At 31.5% G+C, this 24242-nt stretch overlaps 2 protein-coding genes across 12 annotated transcripts in view; one reads left to right on the top strand and one right to left on the bottom strand.

Annotated features, from left to right (window-relative positions):
* LOC114338023 (disks large 1 tumor suppressor protein) overlaps nucleotides 1–24242 on the bottom strand; it is a 1799868-nt gene that overhangs the window by 1236220 nt on the left and 539406 nt on the right. The gene's annotated exons all lie outside the window — the stretch shown is intronic.
* On the top strand, nucleotides 7747–11507 carry LOC114340988 (cuticle protein 21-like). Its single transcript, XM_028291773.2, has 2 exons — nucleotides 7747–7797; nucleotides 10767–11507. The coding sequence occupies exons 1-2, from the start codon at nucleotides 7786–7788 to the stop codon at nucleotides 11445–11447; spliced, it is 693 nt and encodes a 230-aa protein (XP_028147574.1). The 5' UTR covers nucleotides 7747–7785; the 3' UTR covers nucleotides 11448–11507.

Here is a 24242-nt window from a genome sequence, read left to right as displayed (position 1 = left end):
AGTCTATGAAAATTAATAAATTAAAGAATACAGATATAATTTTGAAAAGAGTTCCTTATTCCTTAACCTATTCAGTTAGAGACTTCAATGCAAACAAGGCATTCTACCAAAATAGCTGTGGTGATATTAACTTATAATACATTTTGTATTATAGTATTGAAGTACTGAAAGCAAAAGTGTTTCAGTGTTTTATCGTTAAATTGTTTTAAGAATACCTCTTCAGTAAAAATCTCCTACTTTTACAAAATCAGTAGCACTTGGAGCTTTTTTTTTCTTAAATTAATGCAGAGAACCTGACTATATTTGGTGGTCTTTTTTATTTTTGATGAAATTTTAGCATCAGAACAAGGACCACGCTAAATTTAATTTTAAAACATAAATAAAGATCTGCTATACATTCAGCCGCTTCTTACGATCCCTAGGCCTGGATCCTGCGTACCAAAAAAAGAATATGTGTGTACTTTGTACGCACGTAAAAAGTTATATTTCTATTATATGATTTTAACGAAATCAATATACTTTAAACAGTTCATTTATATTTTATTTAAATATTAAACTTATTTTAATACTTACTACTTTCCAAAAGTATTTATTAAAACAATACCTACCAAAAATTAAAAAAATAAAATAATAAAACACACGCAAACACATTGAAACATGAAACAAAGAAATGATTTCTGAACAATTGTTGAGAAAATTTTAACTAAATACTTATTTTCTGAAAAAAAATATAATAAATATACTTCTTCTTCTTCTTAACGTGCCCTATCAAGTCCCCTTGACGTTGGCGATTAACATGGCGAAACTGTCTCTGTCTCGAGCTATTCTAAATAGGTGTTCTGCTTTCTTTATTCCTGTCCACTCCCGGATATTCTTCAACCAAGAGGCCTGCTTTCTACCAATTCCTCTGCGTCCTTCGATTTTACCCATCATAATAAGTTGAAGAATATTATACCGGTCTCCCCTTACTACGTGTCCAAAATAGGCCATCTTTCTATATTTGATGTTATCAAGCAGCTCACGGGTAGCATTTGCTCTCTTAAGGACTGCCACATTTGTCAGCATAGCCGTCCATGGCATAGCCGACAATAAATATACTTACAATCATAAAATGTATAAAAAAAATTAAAATAATAAAAATTTGCATTGGGAATTGAGCCTGCGTCTATCATGTTGTTAGATTATTTTGAACTCACCCCACGTAGAACTTAACTACAGAGACACGTGAATGAAGTGGGAAGATATAGCATCTAAACGTTTTAAAAATTTTTGACAGTTGCTTATTCTCTTAGTTTAATCAAATAAGTTTGATTTTTGTGGAATTAAAATACAACAAAATATAGACTAAAAAAGCAGTATATTAGATGGAGATATTTGTTGGTAAATCAAAGCATTACCTAGCTAGATTAGCTAGGTAGGTACATTTTCCAAATAGGTATTTAATTTGTAATTTTTTATTACAGTACTGAAACATTTACAATAAGGTACGTACCTGTTGCTTTTAAAAACTATTTAAAAAGTCACTACAATAATTATAAACTTACTTTTTGTCTCTGTCCTCACAACAATAAAAACTAATATACACAACATTTGTTTATGCATAATATCCATTTGAACAAATACTGACAGATGATTTTAACACCCAATCAGATCCCGTATAAAGTTTGAGCGACTATAATACCATACTGTCGGTGTGCGCATGCGCCCGGCAAAATAAAAATTCACCCTCGTGCCTAAAGAAGTATAACTTCAAAAAAGTTTATTAATAGAGAGATTTTGCACCTCTTAAAATAACCGCTGATTTTGGCTCCGCTATGGTTAACTTTATTAAGCATAACGATTACGGCAACGTTAAAAAGCAGAGTTTTTGCAGCCTGTCAAGTAGTTTTTTCGTGTCATCATTATCGTTATTTAAACATAACCTCACTTCACAGCGTTATTGTAATTTTAAGCATATACTTGAACTGTTTTTGATATTTTAATTTATAGGTCATCAAAATTAGAATCTATGTAAATGTAATTTTACTGATTTTTTTACATTCTGGCAACAAAGCAATTTAACCATTACTATAACGATAACGATAAGCACTACTTTAAACCTCCGTAAATAGGGAGTTTTTGTGCACACAAATACGTAAACGTAACGCATCTTTTTGACATATACGCTTGCGCATTAATGGTTGAACTCCCGTATCGCGATACGTATTACCTAAGGTTACGGGCTGGTACGTTAGGTTCATACGCATCCCTATCGAGCCGAAAGTCACCGAATGCACACGAGGATCTTGCCCGATTACCTACCAAATGAACATTTCATCAGCGTACTATCCGTTTATAAACATTTTAAGGTTATATTGGTTATTGGTTTAGTCTATTTGAGTAAAATTATTCTGTTTGTAATTGGAAATTGGAACTTCATAATAGATTTAAAATTTTATTGTTTTTAAGTTGTCTATTAATAAAGCAAAACAAACAAATCTTGTATTAATTTAAGAAATACAGTGATCACCACAATTAATAACTAGATAAACAAATGACCTAGTTTCAGTAAAATTTTCAAATAAATATTACCACACTATTTACATTATACCTACTGAAATTCTGATGTAGGTATACAATAATTTACAACTAAAAAGTAGGTATAAACAAAAATAAAAAAATTTTAACCTAAGGAAAAATAATATTTTTATATTTAAATAGAAGCAATTAAAACCATACAATTTCATCATTCATTTATCTTTTTTTACATTTGTATATTAATTGTATATTGTGTGAACATTGTTTTATTTTTTTGAATGTCAACGGAATTTAAAAGTGACTTTACGATTTGCTTTGCGTTACGTTAAGGCAGTTACAAAAACTACCTATTTTAACATTCATCCTCTACGACACGTTAGTTGCTTTACGTATACGGAGATGCGTACGTTACGTAGCAACAAAAACTCCCTAGTAACGCTCTGATACGTACGTGAGAACGCATCCCCATCGAGACGAAAGTCAATGAATGCACACGAGGATCTTGTCCGATTACCTACCAAATGAACATTTCATCAGCGTACTACCCGTTTATAAACATTTTAAGGTTATATTGGTTATTGGTTTAGTCTATTTGAGTAAAATTATTCTGTGTTTGTAATTGGAAATTGGAACTTCATAATAGATTTAAAATTTTATTGTTTTTAAGTTGTCTATTAATAAAGCAAAACAAACAAATCTTGTATTAATTTAAGAAATACAGTTATTACCACAATTAATAACTAGATAAACAAATGACGTAGTTTCAGTAAAATTTTCACTAGTAATACCACTAGAGGTCAAATTATTTCCGGAAATTTTTTTGAGATCATGAATATTTTGAAAATTTCCCGAGTCGCAGACGAGGGAAATTTTCTAAAAATATTCATGATCAAAAAAAAATTTCCGGATATTAATTTGACTTCGCGTGGTATTCGGTAAGAAAATTCCACACCAAATTTGCATTTGAAAATCCAAAGCTGCATGAACAGATTAATAGCGCGCCATAGCTTTGTCAGCAATTATTTAGGCTTTCAAATTCGTAATTTCTACTCATTGTAGTTGCATGGGAATACCATTTCAAGATAGAAAATAGTATATTCTTCAATTTTTCATAAGTTTTGAGTAACTACAAGTGATAGAAAATGAATCAAAACTAAATTATGTAAACAAATAAAAACCAGTCTGTCAAAAATGTTCTGTTATTGTAAACGTCAAAAAATTTCCACTATAATTCGCTGTTGGGTACCCCACGAGCAAAATATTTCCGATAAAATACCTCCGTTGCCATGGTGATCTGTCAAAATAATGTATTTTGATTGGTTCAAAATTACAGGTGTGGAATTTTCAAATAAATATTACCAAACTATTTACATTATACTGGAATTCTAATGCAGGTACAATAATTTACAACTAAAAAAAGTAGGTATAAACAAAAATAAAAAAATTTTAACCTAAGAAAAAATAATATTTTTATAAGTATTTAAATAGAAGCAATTAAAACCATACAATTTCATCATTCATTTATCTTTTTTTTACATTTGTATATTAATTGTATATGGTGTGAACATTGTTTTATTTTTTTAATGTCAACGAAATTTAAAAATGACTTTACGATTTGCTTTACGTTACGTTAAGGTAATTACAAAAACTACCTATTTTAACATTCATCCTCTACGACACGTTAGTTGCTTTACGTATACGGAGATGCGTTACGTTACGTAGCAACAAAAACTCTCTAATTACGGAATCCCTTATGTTTAATAACGATAACGGATCATATTCGCTACTGCGCAGACGGAGTATAACGATAACCATAACGGAATTGCAAAATAAGAGGTGCAAAATCTCTCTAGTAGCAAGCTGAAAATTTGTTAATAGCTTAACGGTGTCTAGTTGGAAAAACTTTGATGTAGGGGAACACTGGAAGAGGGGAAGTTTTAATTATGGAACAGGTTACAGGTTTCGAACATGTTCTACGTGTCGGACTTAATAAAATGCCCAATATATTTGTCGGATAAACATTTTTCATATTATATAAAGTTTGCTATTGAATAAACTTAAAAACAACATGCTAGTTTTCACAATCATAAACTTCTCAGGATGCCACGTTCCACGATTAGAATCCCTGTTCCCAGAACTTCCCCTGTTCCAGTGTTCTCATACATTAAAGTTTGTCCAACTAGACACCTTTAAGCTATTAACAAATTTTCAGATTGCTATTAATCTAATTTTTTGGTACGAGGGATCCAGGCCTATTAGTCGCTTTTTAACATCCAGCATTTTTACGAATCTAATCAAGTTACCAAAAGATGTAAATCTCCTAATTCAGGTTGAGATTTTTTTTCCACCTGCACGCAGCTTTTTATTTATTTCCTTTTAGGACCTAAAATGTATTTTTGGATAAAAAAACCTCCGCATTATACTCTTGCTTCAAGGAGGCTTTACTGCTTATTGGATTTTGCGTTAAAGTGGTTGCTTTACGACACGAAACAAGGCCGTTATCTGGAGAGACGGTTCCATAAAATATTATGTTGAAAGAAAAAACAAACATATTTTAGGATTAAGAGAATGTGTCTGTTCAAGCGCTGATATATATTGATAGACTATTGTGGCCCATACATGAAAATCGGAGATATACTTTTACTTCTTCGAAATCTATCCAATAAAGCATAACGGACATAACCAAAAAATGTTTTTAGTTTTTTCAGTAGTTATACATTTTATTCTTATACTTTTCAATAATAGCTTCAAATATAAGTACATATTGGTAAACGATAGTATGAAAATATTTTGTAAAAATACACTACTCCAAGAAATTAACGCACCACCTCAAAAATGGGTCATTTTTGATGTCTCGAATTTCCTGAACCTGTTTTCCGATTTAAGTGATTTTTTTTAACATAGCCTTATTCTATAACAATGCCGCTCTAGTAAAACTGTTGCTACACAGGTGAATTGTCACTGTATACCGGGTGTACCAATTAAACTGTGTTTTTTTCTCAAAGTTCACCACACTTTTTGGAATATTCTAGCATTTATAAAATACTGAAATTAAAACTCAACTATAACCTCAGATTTTCTTAATATTCTGTTTATTGATTCATTCGCTCATGTTGGATAATAAAAAAGTTAGGTACTTTAACAAGTAGCCATGTTCTTCATCAATACAGGGTGTTTTTAAATAAGTGCGACAAACTTTAAGGGCTAATTCTGCATGAAAAAATAATGACCGTTTGCTTTATTAACATATGTCCGCAAATACTTCCTTTCCGAGATACGGGATGTTGAAATTATTCTTAAAAACTGACGATTTATTTATTGCTCTAAAACCGGTTGAAATATGCAATTGAAATTTGGTTGGTATTAAGAGGTAGTTATTGCGCATTTTTTGACATACAATTAAGGCCATGAGAGCCAGAGTGGCCTAACTGATTTTAACATTACTTTACATAATCAAAGAAAATGATCAGAAGCTAACAATGTCTGACTGTTTTAGTAGTTTTATGTTGACCAAGAATCATTATTGGACGAATTTACAGACTAACATGCTAACCTCTATTAGAGACGGAACCTAAAGTAAAAGAAGAAGATAAATATGATAAAATTAATAAAAACGTTATCTGAAGCAAGCAAATGGAACGTTAAACATACAGTATAGATAAATTCGTGATCTTTTTAACTATGTGCATAAAGAGCTTTAAAATCTTTTGGTATACGGTATACCCATTCCACATACGACCCTCTAGGATTATCGCGACAACGAATATTTTACTGTGCAAAATATGAAGAACGAAAGTAAATTGCAAATTATATAGTAATAAAGTTTATTGGAGTAATTATTAGAGAAAAATACTTTTGTACTTCTTATGTTGCACACTAATATATTCGTTGTCGCGATAATCCAAAACGGTCGTAGATTCGTGGAATACACCATACTCAAATACATGTTATAAGGAGGTAGGTATGCCGTATGCCATCACCTACAGAAGAATACATCTCTAAAGGTTAGACATACATTATCACACCCTGCAGTAACAGATTGATATAACCAGATTTGTTACTGTGGTCAAGAAAGTAGTGAAAGGCAATTTAGTACAAATTGTGTGACTGCTTAATTATATTAAAGAATTATAATGATCAAACCGAGGAGGCTATATAAGATATCGAATATTAAGAGATAAGACTGTCGGCTTTTTGAAAACATAGGTAAACAATGCATTTTTGGGGTTTAAATGGGTAGTTATCCATAAAATGTGACGTTGTGTTCTGATATCGTCACCCTTTTACTTAATTCTAACTCTCACCTCCACGTGGTGAACTCCAGTAACCTGTGCAACTCTGTGGAAGATTGTCCAGTGGTAAGCACAGTCAGGTCAAACCATAACGGGCTTTAGGCCTATTAATTTTGTTGAAAGCAAACTTCTGGAGTTCTGAAGCTTGGCACGTAAGTTTTTAATGGTATACAATGATCTTTGATTAGTAGATCGACAAAACTTCTTCTTCTTCTTCTTCGCCTTCATTCTCTCGCTAATTCTTAAACAGTTTTTTTATCTTAAAATTTCTAAAGTCTTAAAACTTGGGATTTAAGTTCTATTTGGTGTAAGAAAGAACCCTATTAATTTTGTAATTGACATGTCTTCTTTTTCGTCATTACCACTTGTATATTTACCCAATTTTTCTGAAAAAGAATTCGTAGATTTCGGAGTCAACTGGTTGTCTTCTTCATTTATTTTTATTTAAAAAGAAAACCTTAAATTATCTTAAATTCACTTTAGTATTATCCAATATTGGTCTATATTATTAAATATTCCAATCGCAAACTCATCAGTGACCCTAGCCATAAATCTCAACACCTGAACCGTACATCAATTGAATAGTAAAAATGACAAACTACTACTCAATACATCGCCTGCCCAAATTATTCGTGCATACAATACATATTAAAATCACATTCTTAACTTTCATCACGACCAGTCAATTTTAATAACGTAGATTAGAATATTGATTATTTTATCGCCTTCACCCCAATTTGATTGAATTAAATTCCATCGAATATTCTTCAAGTAAATATCGAAATTGTTTTTAAGAATATATTGCCAATAACTGTAAAAATAAGTCAAGAACAAAACATAATGGTATTGTCTTAGGGCATTGCAAAACGGTTCGTTATGTATTCTGATGCATCATTTGGCCAATGTCGATATTAGTATAAAACGATATGTTATCGTTGAAAGCAGTATCAGTTTGATCGATCATTTTGGTGTAAAAATGTTTACTAAGGTAAGCTAAACAAATTTTTAGAATTTTTACTGACTCATAAAGGAACTTCAAGCGTTTCTTGGCTGTTCTGGTTATGACAGTTTCTCAGCAGTGGTATTCCTGTTTTATTTATACTCTACTCTATGAATCTATTAATTAGAGTACAACCGTTATAAGTCAAATATCAAGGAAGATGCCAAACAATTCGGTTATAGAGATTTCGACATTTGATTCGACATATATAGAGATTGGGATTCATTTTTACTAATTTTGAGTAACAGTTCTCTATCTCTAGCAACACTCAAAAAAATTTAGTTCGTAATATTGATTAACAGTGATTATTGAATAGTATTTCGTTTTTAATTTAATTTTTTGTTTCAACGAACTTTTAGACCTTGACGAATGTATTTGGTTATTGTCACAATGATTGAATAATAATTGTGAAAATAACTAGAGTACATTAATCAATAACACTCAAATTATTCAGCCAATAACTTAGTTTCGTATATTTAATAAATAATGTTAATTCTGGTTCTAAATTACCTTGGGTTATCGTGACAACCTACAGATTTAATTAAAACAATGTAAAAAGGTTGTTAATATAGAGTAATATATGATTATTGTATAGATGTAAACTGAATGTTGTGACAACGAATGCATTAATAAATCTACTACTGCGTTTAATAACCACAATCAATGAGGTCGTGGTGACAATAAACGTAGTTGTTGAGACAATAAATATTTTGCTTGACCATTTGAAATGTAACGGCTTTTCCTTATCGTGATACACCTATCTTCTCTGTGTTACCATTGTTTAAAAGAGAATTCTTTGTTAAACAATGCTGTTACCTCTGCCAAAGTGCCAAATAATAATTTAATTTCGTTTCGAAGTGTAGTCCGTAGTAGAAGGAAGATTTCGTGTGTCTATTATCGTGAAATTTCGGTCGAGTTCTTTTTAAATTTTTTTCTAATTCTGAGAAAACTAATTAGTATTTTTGAAAATTTAAACGCAGAATAAAATATTACAGTATCATCGAGGGTCTGAAGTCCCTGAGAAATTCTATAATGATTATTTTAATAAGTCACAGGGGTGAAAAAGAGAAAATTTAGTATGATTTTTAATTTTAAATATACCATTCAAAAGAAACTTTTTGTTTGATATAAGGGACTTTCGGCCCTCGGTAATAATATAATCATTTATTCTGCGTTTAAATTTTTCAAAAATACTTATCAGTTTTCTTAGGATTCCAAAAAAAAATGAATGCGTTTAAAAAGAAATCGATCGAAATTTTGCACCTGCGCTCTCAAAAAGGATTAAAGTGTTATACATTTTTGGAATCAATATTTCAAACGCTTTTAAATAAGCTGTCACATGATGTACTTTCCCATTTAAAAAAATCAAAGTTATGCCTGTCACCTGAAGAGGGATCGTGTAAAGTTCGAAACATTGATGTTATAATATACTTTGATTATTTTATGAATCGACCTGTTCGGGCATTTTGCTCACGTGCTAAAAATAAATAAGTTAATAAGGGGGGGAGGGGGGAGTGTAACACTTATTCCAGCGCACTTAAGTGAAATCATAATATTTATGATTTCTCATATTATGAGAAATCACACAGTGTAAAATCCATTAGGTTTAGGGCAAAAAAGGGGGATTTAAAAAATTATTATTAATCAATATCATACATTGGGCTAATGCATTCAGTAATTATTAATATAAAATACGTTCATAGTAGGAATGAACGAAACTGATTGTTGAAGAATGAATAGAATTGCTTGTAAGAATAACTGTATTTATTGTGGGAATAAACGGAATTAATTGTAAGAATAAACGGAAATAATTGTAAAAATAAACGAAATACGTTAGGAGAAATAACACTGTTATTGACACAACGAATAGTCTTCGTCGGTCAATTAAAGATGTTGTTGTTTCAATGAATAGTGTTCGTTGACTCAATGAACAGAGTTCGTAATATCAATAAAGTGATATTATGGTTTACATAATGAATGTTCATCCATTCAATAAACGTAATACATTGGCTCAACTAACGAAAATAATGAATTGATGAATATCGCTTTGTTGTTCCAATAAAACCAAGAATTGGACAAATTTTAAGTATTGCGTTTGTTGTCTGAATTAATATTTTTATTGATATTACGTACCTTTTTCGTTGAGTGAATCTCCTGGGTATAAAGAGCAGGTAATTCTTTTGTCTTGGGAGTTGCTGGTTCGCTCTATAAAATTCCATAAAATCTGCTATTCTTGCTTCTTTGACAAACACCCATGAAGCTCACGGAGTGTTATTTAAGTCTTATCTATCTATCTAGATGTATCATCTAAATCATAAGTATCAATTTTTTGGTACTTATGAGTCTTTATACTTATGATACTTTAAGAGGCTTTTCTTCTTTTTCCTCTTTATAAACAATTCTTCTTTTTCATTGGCTGATTGATACATCTATGAAAGGTTGTCACTTTATGGTACGTACTACATTTCGCCAAGCTTTACCAGCCAATCTCATGGTTTGCGATACATGTATAGTAGTTTTTTTTCTTTCATATTACCGAAAATGTTTCTGATAACTTCCATATAATGACAAAATTTTTCACAGTACCTTGATCCATAGCTTGATTTTTAATTTTAATGTGGTGTTGTGGAATATTATGATGGGCTCTACAGGTACCAACGAATAACAAGATTTTTCTTTTTCTTAACCATAAACAAATCAAAGCATTTATAAATGTTATAAAAGTCAGCCCTCTTTAAATGGTTTTTTGAATAAAAATTTTGATAGAAAACTAAATTTTTTTAATTTATCTTAAAACTGAAACCTCAAAGAATGTTTGGACAAGTACAGTTGTTTAAATAATTGCCCTCCGGGGACAGCAAATTTAATAACTTACAAACTATTTAGTCTACCTAGCTGATATTAAGCACACATCAATAAAGCTTGATATTTATTAATTTTTTTTTCTATTTTTTTAGATTATAATTTCTATTGCCTCCCTTTGCCTCGTTCAGGCTGCTGTCCAACCAGTAGTCCAACGAACCCCACCAGTAGTCGCAGCAGTTCCTGCAGAAAACCCCGAATACTCCTTTGCCTACGATGTCCAAGATACCTTAACCGGTGATTCGAAGAGACAAACTGAAAACCGCAACGGAGATGTCGTTACTGGTGAATACAGTCTGAACGATCCAGACGGTACCAGAAGAATCGTACAATACAGAGCAGACCCCATAAATGGGTTCGTAGCTGTCGTCAGAAAAGAACCACTTCTAGCACCACTAGTACAACCAGCTGTAGGTGTAGTTCAACAACCCTCTGTAGATAGCGTAGCCATAGAAGCAGCAGATTTGGAACCCATAGTAGCTGCCGAGCCACAACGTTATGTTGCCAGACAACGGCAAGTTAGACCTAACAACGAAGACTTCGAAAGCAGGAGGGAACCTTTGGATCCCAAAAGAGCTCAACCTAAAAACACCAAGCCTGCTAAGTTGGAATTGGCTGACGAACAACCACAAAGTTTCCCAGTTGCACCTGCTGCACCGGTTCCAGTAGCTCAATTTGCTCCAAACGTCTTTAGTGCTCCCTACGTGTCTGCTCCAGTCGTATCCTTCCCTAGATATTCAGCTCCGTTCACTTACAGTACTGTGACTGTATTCTAATTATAATGTATTTATTGAAGCAACTACAAATTCTACAATAAAGATTTTAAAATATGTTGATATTATTTGTTATTCTTTCAATGTAGTTAGTTTTGGTTAAAAAACAGTCTACGTGTTAGATGCCAAAAAGATTTTGTTAATCGTTTGAGCCAGATCTGATTAGATTTTAGTCAATTTGCGTATTTTCCCATTCTTTTGAATTATTAAAGATCGTATTAGTTTTTCTCTCTCATTTTACTATAGTAGGGGAGCATTGGATGCTAAATTTGCAGAAACTAAAGCGTTATGGGGACCTATTGGATTGTGAAGATTAGGTCCTAAAACCAATAAAAGTTATGTTAAGTTTTCCATTTTAGTAGGGACTTTCCAATTTTTTAATTTAATTTTCCATCTCCAACAATCGTTTTTTTCGATTATAGCGCCATCTATTCATAATTCGAAAAAATGTCTGAAATAAAAGTTATTTTTACGCAAGGAATCCAAATCTGCAATAAAAAATGGGGCTTCCATTTAAGATTTTAAAGTAACCCCCACCCTACTTCCGTGGGTGATCGTGTTTGATATCATTTGATGTCATTATTAAAAAATATTGAACACGTATTTTCCAGTTTTTTGATCTGATGTTAATTTCGCAAAATATCGCCGGTTTCCTATTTATAATTTTAAAGTTTCCCCCCACCCCTCTCCGTGGAAAATCGTGTGTGATATCATTCGATAAATTTTTGAAAAATATTGAACACGTATTTTTCAGTTTTTCGATCTGACTCTAATTTCAAGAATTTTTCGCTTTTTGTGAAACTTTGTGACTCGCCCATTTACTTACGCCCCGCTCAAATCGTCAGATTTTCGAAATATACACTGTGCTGCATGTACTTATATTATCTTTATCTAACGATTTCTAAGGATTGAATTATATTGTTCGTCCGCTATAACTTTTCCCATGCGGCACGATTAATTTTCAAAATCCACAAGGAAAAGAAAAAGGTTTTCCTGTAGTTGGCTGTATACCATCAATCACAAAATTGGAAAGAAATCCTTTGTAAAAGGTATAAAAATTTTTTTTTTATTAAAAATCCCTTAAAAGGGCTACATCACAACAAAACGTTTTCGATTTTTATAAAAAATCATCATCAGTGTTCGATCTAAAAATAAGTATAACCGATTTAATGAATATAAAGTTATTATTTAAATTTTGACAAAGGTTAGAGCAAGTTGGTTATACTTACAAACTGGATGCTAGCTGAGCCACAAAAGAGAAATATTTGGGTAAAAACCCTTTACATAAAATATAGATGCCTTAAAAGTGCATACTTCAAGAAAAAGGCCTGTGATGGTCACATGGCAAACAGGATAATGCCCTAAGGTAAGGTATACAGGTTTCCCAACACGTGGGATACAAATTGAGTTGATCACATTTCAATGACTTAATGGCAACTGAATGCAAAATGAGTGATGTTTCTGAAAGGTGTCAAAAGACAGATGGACAACGTGACGTGGAATTTACCCTGTATTCCGACAGCCAACTAATTGTTAGTAAAATATTTAATGAAAATTTACCTAGTAATAACAAACATCAACAAAGTTGTGGCTATAATTACATTTAAGTAAGTACTTTGAATATGTAAGATGAAACATGAAGTATGAAATGATTTTTATAATGAGAAATAGCCAGAATCTATGCAGCCATCTATACATGTTCCTATTCAAATTGAAGTAAGTCCAACTGTGCTGTTGAAAATTTGATTTACTATGGATTAAAAGGAGTGTTTGGTTTAATTGTGGTTTCTATAGTACTATAGACTCTCTAATTTACTCTGCCATTGGTACAATTAAACCAAACACTCCTTTTAATCCATAGTAAATCAAATTTTCAACAGCACAGTTGGACTTACTTCAATTTGAATAGGAACATGTATAGATGGCTGCATAGATTCTGGCTATTTCTCATTATAAAAATCATTTCATACTTCACGTTCATCTTACATATTCAAAGTACTTACTTAAATGTAATTATAGGTTGGATGTTTGTTATTACTAGGTAAATTTTCATTAAATATTTTACTAACAACTAGTTGGCTGTCGGAATACAGGGTAAATTCCACGTCACGTTGTCCATCTGTCTTTTGACACCTTTCAGAAACATCACTCATTTTGCATTCAGTTGCCATTAAGTCATTGAAATGTGATCAACACAATTTGGATCCCACGTGTTGGGAAACTTGTATACCTTACCTTAGGGCATTATCCTGTTTGCCATGTGACCATCACAGGCCTTTTTACTGAAGTATGCACTTTTAAGGCATCTATATTTTATGTAAAGGGTTTTTACCCAAATATTTTTCTTTTGTGGCTCAGCTAGCATCCAGTTTGTAAGTATAACCAACTTGCTCTAACCTTTGTCAAAATTTAAATAATAACTTTATATTCATTAAATCGGTTATACTTATTTTTAGATCGAACACTGATGATGATTTTTTATAAAAATCGAAAACGTTTTGTTGTGATGTAGCCCTTTTAAGGGATTTTTAATAAAAAAAAATTTTTATACCTTTTACAAAGGATTTCTTTCCAATTAATTTTCAATCAAATTAAGTCAAAACATAAAGTGAAACGTACGCCGATGTGTGTAGTATATAGTATACAGCATACAAAATGTATACCTATACACATCGACGTTCGATTCACTTTATGTTTTGACTTAATTTGTTTGAAAATGAATCGTGCCGCATGGGAAAAGTTATAGCGGACGAACTATATATTGACCTGCATGTACTTAACGTACCTTACCTTAATCTGACGATTTCGAGTTTTTCTGAGGATATATATTTTTTTGGACCCCCCTTAACGAACTTCCCTGTATGAAGAGTCCATATATGGCAGGGTTATATTTACAGGGTACAAGGTTTCTCCTTATACGATTTTTTGACGCGCTCGAGTAACTGCAAAAATCCCCGCTTGGGCTCCCTACCATAACAAAACTATTACAATTGATTATGATTAATTTTTTTTTGAAATATACATATTTAGATTTTGGTATACGTAGATTTATAGAATTTGAAAGAAAGAGAGAAAGAATTAACTCTATTTAAATATTTATATTTCGACAACGATTGTGAAGTGAAACTCTAAAAGCCAAATAAACTATTTTATCGCCAACCGTCACTAAAATCATTTATTATTGTACTCATTTGCCGCCATTTGCGGCAGTAAAGTAACACTTTATTGTACTGAAAGAAGAATTTTTCTTTACCTGCCGCGATTAATCCAATTAACCGGGATTGAATGTAAGTGGTCGATGGCAGTAATCGAATGGCGAGTATTTGAGTGGACTTACAATAATTTATTAACTTTAATTATTGAAAATAATATTGTACGCAATTTGCGATATTATGAATTAAATGTATGCCAAAAAGTTAAATTCTGTAGTATTTTGTAATTATATTCATATAAAATAAATTAAAACTTTACCGATTTAGTAATTATTCAATATTGATAACTATCGATTAATAATCGAAAGCGGCCATCTTGCAAGTTATCTGTCATCACTGTCATGAAATTATTATGACGTCTAAAATTTAAAAAGTTCTTAAATTGTAAATTGCAGGTAAATGTTAAAACAAGTATCAAATTATGTTGGCAAATATTATTTTATATCAATAAAACATATCTTAACCGATTGTCAAATATACCAGAAAACGAGAAGTAAACTCAACCTTCCCAGGGACATATCTGAGCTTCTTAGAGACAATACAAATATCAACAATGTCATAAAGTTTTTAACGGAAATAGGAAAAAAGTGACATTTAATTGTATCACAAATTTTTCAGGTATACTTTTTGTTAGTACATATGTATTTACTTAATATTACAATTCTTTTTATTTGTAATATGTATTTTCCATTTTTGTCGTTTATAACCCCAGAGGTTCAGACGACATTAAATTTAAAAAATATATGTTGGCGATAAAATTTTGTATGCACCACGTCAGTAAAGACTCCTTATCGAACTCGTCTGTTACTCGCCTCGCTCGCTACGCTCGCTCTTCTCGTAATATCAGACTCGTTCGATAAAGAGTCACTTTACTGACTTGGTACATAAATAACTATTAAAGTACAATTATGGCTAATTTCCAACAAAACTAGTAAATTGTATACATATACTTATAGTCTAGGCGCCAGAGGGGTCACCGTGTCATATTCAATTCTGATGGACAAACTCAACGGTTTCTTATGGATTTTTGGCTCCTGATTACGAATTTCGAAGGGAGATTTCTATCCGAGTGGTCAAAAAATTGTTATAAACAATTTAATTGTTTATAAATTGTTTATAAGGCTCTGGCTCATAAACTAAAAGAGATAAAAAAATGTTTTAAATAAAATTTGTTCCTTAATAAAAAACGAAGAAAAAACCGTTTACTAAACTTAAATCTAACTATTAGAACTCAAGATATTGTAAAATTAGTGCACAATGCAAATTGCAAATTGCAAACTAAGTATTTTTCGAAGCTTTATCGATCGTAACTCGGCTTCTACGCATGCAAATAAGTCTTAGAAGATGTCGTTTTAAAGCTTAATTAACAGGCTTCCAAACAAAGTTTACTAAATTACCTGATCTTCATTTGTTTTAAAGTTATACCCGTTTGAAGTTATAATTTTCTTAAAAATATTGTACATTCATTTGTTTATAAGTGTTTCAAGCAAATTTGAGCTATAAACATTTATACTTTAATAAACAATAATGATAGAAAAACTCAAAAGGAAACAATTTGAGGTTATGAAAATGTTCATAAGTTTATTTTTGGCCAAGATGTCGATATTTTAATGGCGCGCGCCATGAGGCGCAAGATCGGCTCACCGCGTAAAGGTTCACGCGCTAACTTCTCGATGCAAATTATAATTTCTATGTATTATATCTATGTATTATAATTTCTTCATTTTTCATTTTTGAAGATCCTAATAAAATTTTATCATATAATTCTTATAATTAAATCATCATACTGTACATCGTATCACCTTTCATTCTATTTACATTGTCTTCTATTTTTTGCACTAAATTAAAAACTAATATTAAAAAACTAATTAAAAAACATTAAAAACTAATATTTCAGAAGTATAACTAAAAAGTAAGTTGATATTATTTATTAATACTATTTCTACAAACATTTTTTTCATGCATCTGCAAATCTGCATAGAGATATACAGGGAATATTAGCTTTTTTACATCTGCATAAGTTCTTAGCGAAATTTTAACAGTTACATGGTAGTACAAGTCTGTTCTTGTAAGCAGTAAAACTAAAACTTTTTGAGGCTTCAGAGTCTAATTATCTATATGATATCCATATAAAGTGGATCTAGTTCTTTTGCAGCATCATCAAGTCCCGTCAATTGTGTGTATGCCGCCACATTATAAATGCTCGTTTTATATGCAATGATGGTGCTGCAAAAGAACTCCATCAATTTTTATATGGATATCACATATTGGCTCATTTTCATGCGTAGAAGCCGAGTTACGATCGATAAAGCGTCGAAGAATACATACTTACTTGAGTGTGAGTCAATCTTGCGCCTCATAGCGCGCCATTAAAATTTCGACATCTTAGCCAAAAATAAACTTACGAACATTTTCGTAAGCTCAAGTTGTTCCTTTTGAGTTGTTTTATCATTGTTGTTAATTAAAGTATAAATATTTATAGCTCAAGTTTGCTTGAAACCTTTATAAACAAATTATTGTACAATTTTTTTAAGAAAATTATAACTTCAAACGGGTATAATTTTAAAACAAATGAAGATTAAATAATTTAACAAACTTTGTTTGGAAGCATCTTAATTAAGCTTTAAAAGGACACCTTACAAGGCTCATTTGCATGAGTAGAAGCCGAGTTACGATCGGTAAAGCTTCGAAAAATACTTATTTTGTAATTTGCAATTTGCATTGTGCACTAATTTTACAATATCTTGAGTTCTAATTTTTGGATGTAAGTTTAGTAAACGGTTGTTTCCTCGTTTTTTATTCGAGAACAAATTTTATTTGAAATATTTTTTTTATCTCTTTTAGTTTATGAGCCAGAGCCTTATAAACAATTTATAAACAATTAAATTGTTTATAACAATTTTTTGACCACTCGGATCGAAATCTCCTCTCGAAATTCGTAATCAGCAGCCCAAAATCCATAAGAAACCGTTGAGTTTGTCCATCAGAATTGAAAATGACACGGTGACCTCTATTTGGCGCCTAGACTATTAGTGGTAATGTAAAAATGGTGTTCATTGAATAATAGCTGACAGAATGATTTTGCGACTTTGAATCCAGTCTAGATCCGTTTTTGGTATATTTTTTGCTATAACTCATCCATGATTCAAAGGATTACGAGTAGGAGATGACACAAGGTGTCGCCTTCAGTAATGCTTTCATAAATTGAAGACGTCAATCTGTTTTTTGCCATGTTTTATGTAAATGCTTCGCTGTCTTTAATGCGCCTACGATATTATTTAATAAGAGAGTCTTTAATTTATGGGTTTGTTAATGCTATTTCTTTTCATATCATTGCTAGCCTTGTATGGTTTTTAATTTAGAAACAGTCAATGTATAAATAATTTTGAGCAAAACTTTATTAATTGTACCTGCGTTTAAACCAACACTTGTTTCTTTTAAACGCTTATTCTTTTGTGGGCGATAGTTATCTATGATAATTATTTGTCCGGTAGCAAATGCTTAACCCAATCGATTGATTAGATAGACGAAGCAACGAAGCAGTAAAAAGCCCAAAACCTAGGAATTTTGTGCAGTAAGATGAATCGTCATGCAACTTTTTGCATTCAATTTGAGAGAGTGTCAGGCAATTTTGTGAACTAAAATGATCTCCAGCAAAAAATTTTGTCCATGAGAAAATGTATTTTTAAAGTGCATCTCGAAGAGCTGGAAAATGAAAAAGTTAGAACTCAGGAAATATTAACGGAAATGAGTTATATTTTTATATTTGGGGGTTTTGGAGGTCAGTGAACACAAATTTCATGAGGGCGATGGTCTCCGAAGTACCTGCTGCCCAGGGTTGAGCTCGTCGTCTGGGACGATCGAATAATTCGCGAAATGAAGATTGGATCGAAAAACTGAAAAATACGCGTTTAATATTTTTCAAAAATCTATTGAATGATACTAAACACGACCCTTTACTCCACCCCCTGGAGGTGGAGTGAGGCTAACTTTAAAATATTAAACGGAAACGCCAATTTGTTATTACATATTTGAATTGCTTACGTAAAAATAAGCAACCTTTACTGGAGAAATTTTTTCGAATTGTCGATAGATGGAGCTATAATCCGAAAAAACGATTTATCGTGATACCATAGGTAAATTATAGAAATGGTCTATGTAATATCTCGAGAAATACACTTTCAAATAAAAGACCAAAAAATAAGTATTTCATATTTTTCTAGATCCTATCGAATAACATCAAACACGACTCTCCACTCTACCCCCTGGAGATGATGTGGGGGTTAACTTTAAAATCTTAAATGGAAATTCACATATTTTATTGCAGATTTGGATTCCTCATGAAAAATAATTATTATTTATTTTTACTTACTTACTTACTTAATCAGTAGACCCATTAGTACCTTTCGGTGTAGGGCCATTTATAATACAATTCATTAAATTACAATTCAATAAATTACAATATTTTACAATCTTCTGGATTGTCCTAGCTCTTAACGAACTTTCTCCATTCCTTCCTATTGGATGCCATCTGTGTTGCTTCCTGCCAAGTCTTACCCTTACTCTGCAGTATCTGCGAAATGTCACTGTTCCATTCTTTGATGGGCCTTCCTCTTCTATTCTTACCTATTGGTTTGGCTTCCCACACTCTTTTCACTTGTCTATCATTGTCCATCCGGGTTAGATGTCCGAACCATGCCAATTTTTTCTTCTTGATTGAGTCGAGTATCGGCTTGATTTTGAGTCTTTCTCTTATTTCTTCATTTCTGATTCTATCTGTTCTTTTTACTCCTATCGTTCTTCTGAGGTATTTCATCTCTGCTGCCTGTATTCTGCTCTGGTGTCTTTTGTTTAATATCCAATTTTCTGCTCCATATGTCACCGTAGGTCTATATATTGTTTTGTATATTGTCATCTTGGTCTTTGTTGATATTTCTTTGTTATTAAGGAATCCTCTATTTAGTGCTTGGAATAGTTTTCCTGTGTTTTCCATTCTGTTGTTAAGATCGTCCTCTATGTCTCCTTTGTTGTTGATTACTGTTCCTAAGTATTTGTATGAATTTGTCTGTATTAATTGATGTTGGTCTATCATTATTTCTATTTGATCTTCCGTCCCTTGTTTCCTTGATATTTTCATTATCTGAGTCTTCTCTTTGTTTACGTTTAAGTTGTATTTGCTTGCTTCTAGGTTCCATTTCTCTAAGTTGTATTTCAGTTTTTCTGCTGTTTCCGCAATTAATACTATGTCGTCTGCAAATATACACATCTCAGCGTTTATCATTTGCATTCTGTTCCAACCGATGCAGTATTTCTTGAAAGTTTTCTTACATTCTTTCACTATCTCATCTATTACATTTATGAATAGCACTGGGCTGAGACTTCCCCCTTGTCTAACTCCTTGAGTTGTTTCAAATGGTTCTGACTGTATATTTAACATTCTTACTGTATTTGTTGTTTTCATGTATATACTCTTTGTTGCTTCTATCAGTTCTTCGCTTACTTCCTTCTTCTTTAGGCTTTCCCATATATCTTTTCTTTTGACTGAGTCGAAGGCTTTTTCCATGTCTATAAAGCTCAGGTATATTTCTCTATTTTTCTTTAATGCTTTTTCTATTACTTGTTGCATGGTAAATATATGGTCTTGTGTGTTGTGGTCCTTTCCTGAATCCACTTTGTACGTCCTCTAATTTATGTTCTATTTCTTTTCTGATTTTCCTTTCTATTATGGTTTCGTATACTTTTGCTGCTACACATAGTAGTGATATACCTCTATAGTTCTTACAGTCTATTGTGTTTCCTTTTTTGTATATAGGTATAATTACTGCATTTGTCCATTCTCTGGGTATTACTTTTCTCTTCCATATTAGGTTATATATGTATAACAATTTTTCTTTTGCTTTTATTCCTATATATTTCATCATTTCTGGTGCTACTTCATCGCTTCCTGGTGCTTTTCCAATCTTTATCTTTCTTATTGCTTCTTCTAGTTCTTCTTTTTCTATAGTTTCTGGATTTTCCGTGTTTCTTATGGATACTCTCTTTATGTGGCTTTCCTTCTCCATTGTGTTCACTTGATTTCCATTCAGTAACAGCTGGAAATGTTCCCTCCATCTTTCCATTATTGTTTTATCGTCATTTATTATTATTCCTTCCTTGTTCATTATTTGTTTCAGTTTCGTTTCTTTGTTGCTTCTTAGGTTTTTCAGTGTTCTATAAAATAATTTTACGTTTTCTGTGCTGTTTTCTTCCATTTTTTCTCCGAATTTTTCCCAACTTTTCTTTTTCTCTTTCCTAACTATCTCTTTAACTTTTGTTCTTTTTCTCTTATAATTTTCATATTTTTGTTGTGTTTTGTCTTGTATGTATTCTTTCCATAATTTCTTCTTTTCTTTTATTTCTCTTTTCACTTCATCGTTCCACCAAGACGTTCGTTTCCCTCTGTTGTTATTTCTTGTGGTTCCACATATTGATTTAGCTGTTTTTATCATCGCATTTTTAAATTTTCCCCATTCTTCTTCTATTGTTTCTGTTATTATATGTTCATTGTCTATTTCTTTCTCTAGCCCTTCTGTGTATCTTATTTTCGTTGTTTCTTCCCTTAGTTTATAAATTTTTATTATTTCTTTGTGTTCTCTGTTTATGTTCTCATTTCTTTTTATTTCTTTTCTTTTGCTTTTGAATGTGGTTTCTAGTAGATAGTGGTCACTACCAATTTCATAACTCCTTTTCACCCTTACGCCTCTTATCCAGTTCTTCTCTGTTTTTTGCACTATAGTATAGTCTATAATTGATTGTTCGTCTCTTGATTTGACTTCTCTTGTGATCTTGTGTATCCTTTTATGTTGGAAGTGTGTGTTCATAATCACCAGGTTATTGTCTAGACAGAATTCAAGTAGTAATTTTCCATTTTTGTTTATTTTTTCCTCCCCATACGGTCCGATGACATTGTTCCATTTTTCTGCTTCTTTCCCCACTCTACTGTTCATGTCTCCTGTGATCACCATTTTCTCTGTACAATCATTTATCACTTCTTGTAATTTGTCCCAGAACTCATTCTTTTCGTTTTTTGTTGCGTCTTCATCTGGTCCATAGCATATGATTAGGTTTGTATTGGTTTCTTCTGTATCCATATATATGTCTACTCTTAGTATACGTTCGTTGTAATATATCCAATTTTTTACTTTGTTGATAATATCCTTCTTAATCAGGCACGCTACTCCTGCCTGAGCTCTCTTCGTTTCTTCCACTCCACTGTATATTAGTAACATTCCGTTTTCTAATATTATTGATCCTCTTCCTTTTTTCTTTGTCTCTGTTATAGCTACTATTTCTTCCCCCAGTTCTATTTCTTTCCCATTTATACCTCTTACATTCCATGATGCCATTTTCAAAATTGTTCTGTTCTTTTCTATGTTTAAGTTGTACTTCAATTTGTTTTTCCTTACGTTTGTGTTATTATCTTTAAATCTGGTCATGTCCCTGTTCTTTGCCTGTTTTGTTTCTCGGTCCATCATTGTGTTTTCTACAGCTAGTTTTTTGAACAAGTTGGTTCTGTATTGTATGTTACTTTTTCTATCCGGCTTGTTTTTTGGTTCCATTTCCACTTAATGCCTTCAATAATTATGAATCCATATCCAATTTTTGTCCTTTTCCCATTAGTCTTTTCCTCTGCTGCTATCTTCCTAAGGTTTCTTTGTATTTCTATCTCTTTTAATGTTAGGTCACATTCTATATATACTCTATGTTGTTTATAGCTCATTAGTTTACCCTTGGCTTTCAGTATTTTCATTTTATCTTCGAATTTTTTACATTCTATAACACACATTGTTTCATTTATCTTTTGTACCCTATTTATTTCTGATTTTACTCCCATTTTTGCTTCTATGAAGTTCTCTATTTGCTCTGTTCCTATTGTGTCTAGTGGTAAGCCTCTCATTATTAGGTTATTTTTCTTCTTTTCTTTCTGACATGCTTCCAAGGTTATTTCTATTTTATCTATTTTTTGTTTCATCGTAGCCATTTCTTTCTTTAGATTTTCATTTTCTCTTATTATTTCTTTCATTTGCAATTTGTATTCATTATTTTCCTTCCTAATTTCTTTTAGTTCCTCAATCATATTACCCATTGTATTTTTTATATCTTCCAGGTCCTTGTTTTTCTTTTTGTTATCGCTTGCTAATTGTCTCATTAGTTCCATCATTTCGTTCTGGCTGCTGGTTTCATTCGTTGATGGTTTCGACCTGTCTGGTGTTCGGTTCACTTTTCTACTCCTGCTAAATATATCTGGCTCCTCTTTGCTTTTTCTTTTACCGTCCTCATTAATGCTATCATTACCATCCGCCATCTTTCTTCCTATTCAAATTATTAAAGTAGGTATGTATTTATAAATACAAATATTAAATCAAATTAAAACCTACTTGATTAAATCAAATTAATTAAATTTTTACTTTAATTACAAAATATTTATATATTATTCAATTTTTTACTTTAATTATAAAACTATTTAAATACCATTTAATATCTTATTTATTTATTTATATCAACAATTAATGTTCACTTGAATAAATTAGATTTATCAACAATGTCTTCTTCTTATCTTCAATATCTTCTTATTCTTCGATATCTTCTTATTCTTCAATATCTTCTTATTCTTCAATATCTTCTTGTTTTCGTTCAGAAAGCCGACTCTGTATTTTTCGATAGATAGATACCGAAGTACCTTAATTATAATTAAATCAATTTATTAGTAATTACCACTGCTGAAAGCAGCTTCGGCTAGTCCACCCATAGGACCTTGACTTCTTATCAGTGCCAAAAAACTTGACTATGACTGTAATTATTTTACTGTTAGTAGTTAAAATATAATTTTATTAAAACTAGGTTAGATTAATAATGTATGGATCTTACTTTCAATATTCTTTTTAAATTTACACTGTAAATTTCTTAACTCACTTATTTACACTTTGCAAATAATTTGGTGATTTTTCTGCTCGCAAAGCTTCCGTATTTGAAGTTTTTTTTGCGGAGCGGATTTAAATCGACCTCACTGTCTCTTTACCAGGACCGGAATCTATAATTTATTTTTAAATAAATAATAATAAATACATTCAAAACATTTTTTAGAATTGTTAATAGATGGTGCTAATAAATAATGTTTTTCCGATTATAGCGTCATCTATCCATAATTCGAAAAAATGTCTCGAACAAACGTTACTTATTTTTACGTAAGGAATCCAAATCTGCAACAAAAAATGGGTGCTACTATTTAAGATTTTAAAGTTACACCCCACCTCACCTCCAGGAGGTGGAGTGGAGGGTCGTGTTTTATGTTATTCGATAGGTTCTAAAAACATATAAACGACGTATTTTTTGGTTTTTTATTTGGAAGTCTATTTCTCGAGATATTAGACCCTTTCTATAATTTACCTATGATATCACGAACAAATCGTTTTTTCCGATTATAGCGCCATCTATCCACAATTCTAAAAAATGTCACGAATAAGAGTTGCTTACTTTTACGTAAGCAATCCAAATCTGCAATAACAAATGGGGTTTCCGTTTAAGATTTTAAAGTTACCCCCACCCA

This window comes from Diabrotica virgifera, chromosome 2 (genome assembly GCF_917563875.1).
Source record: "Diabrotica virgifera virgifera chromosome 2, PGI_DIABVI_V3a".
Classification (NCBI taxonomy): domain Eukaryota; kingdom Metazoa; phylum Arthropoda; class Insecta; order Coleoptera; family Chrysomelidae; genus Diabrotica; species Diabrotica virgifera.
Note: the sequence above shows the minus strand (reverse complement) of the source record. Positions and strands in the feature narration are given on the sequence as shown.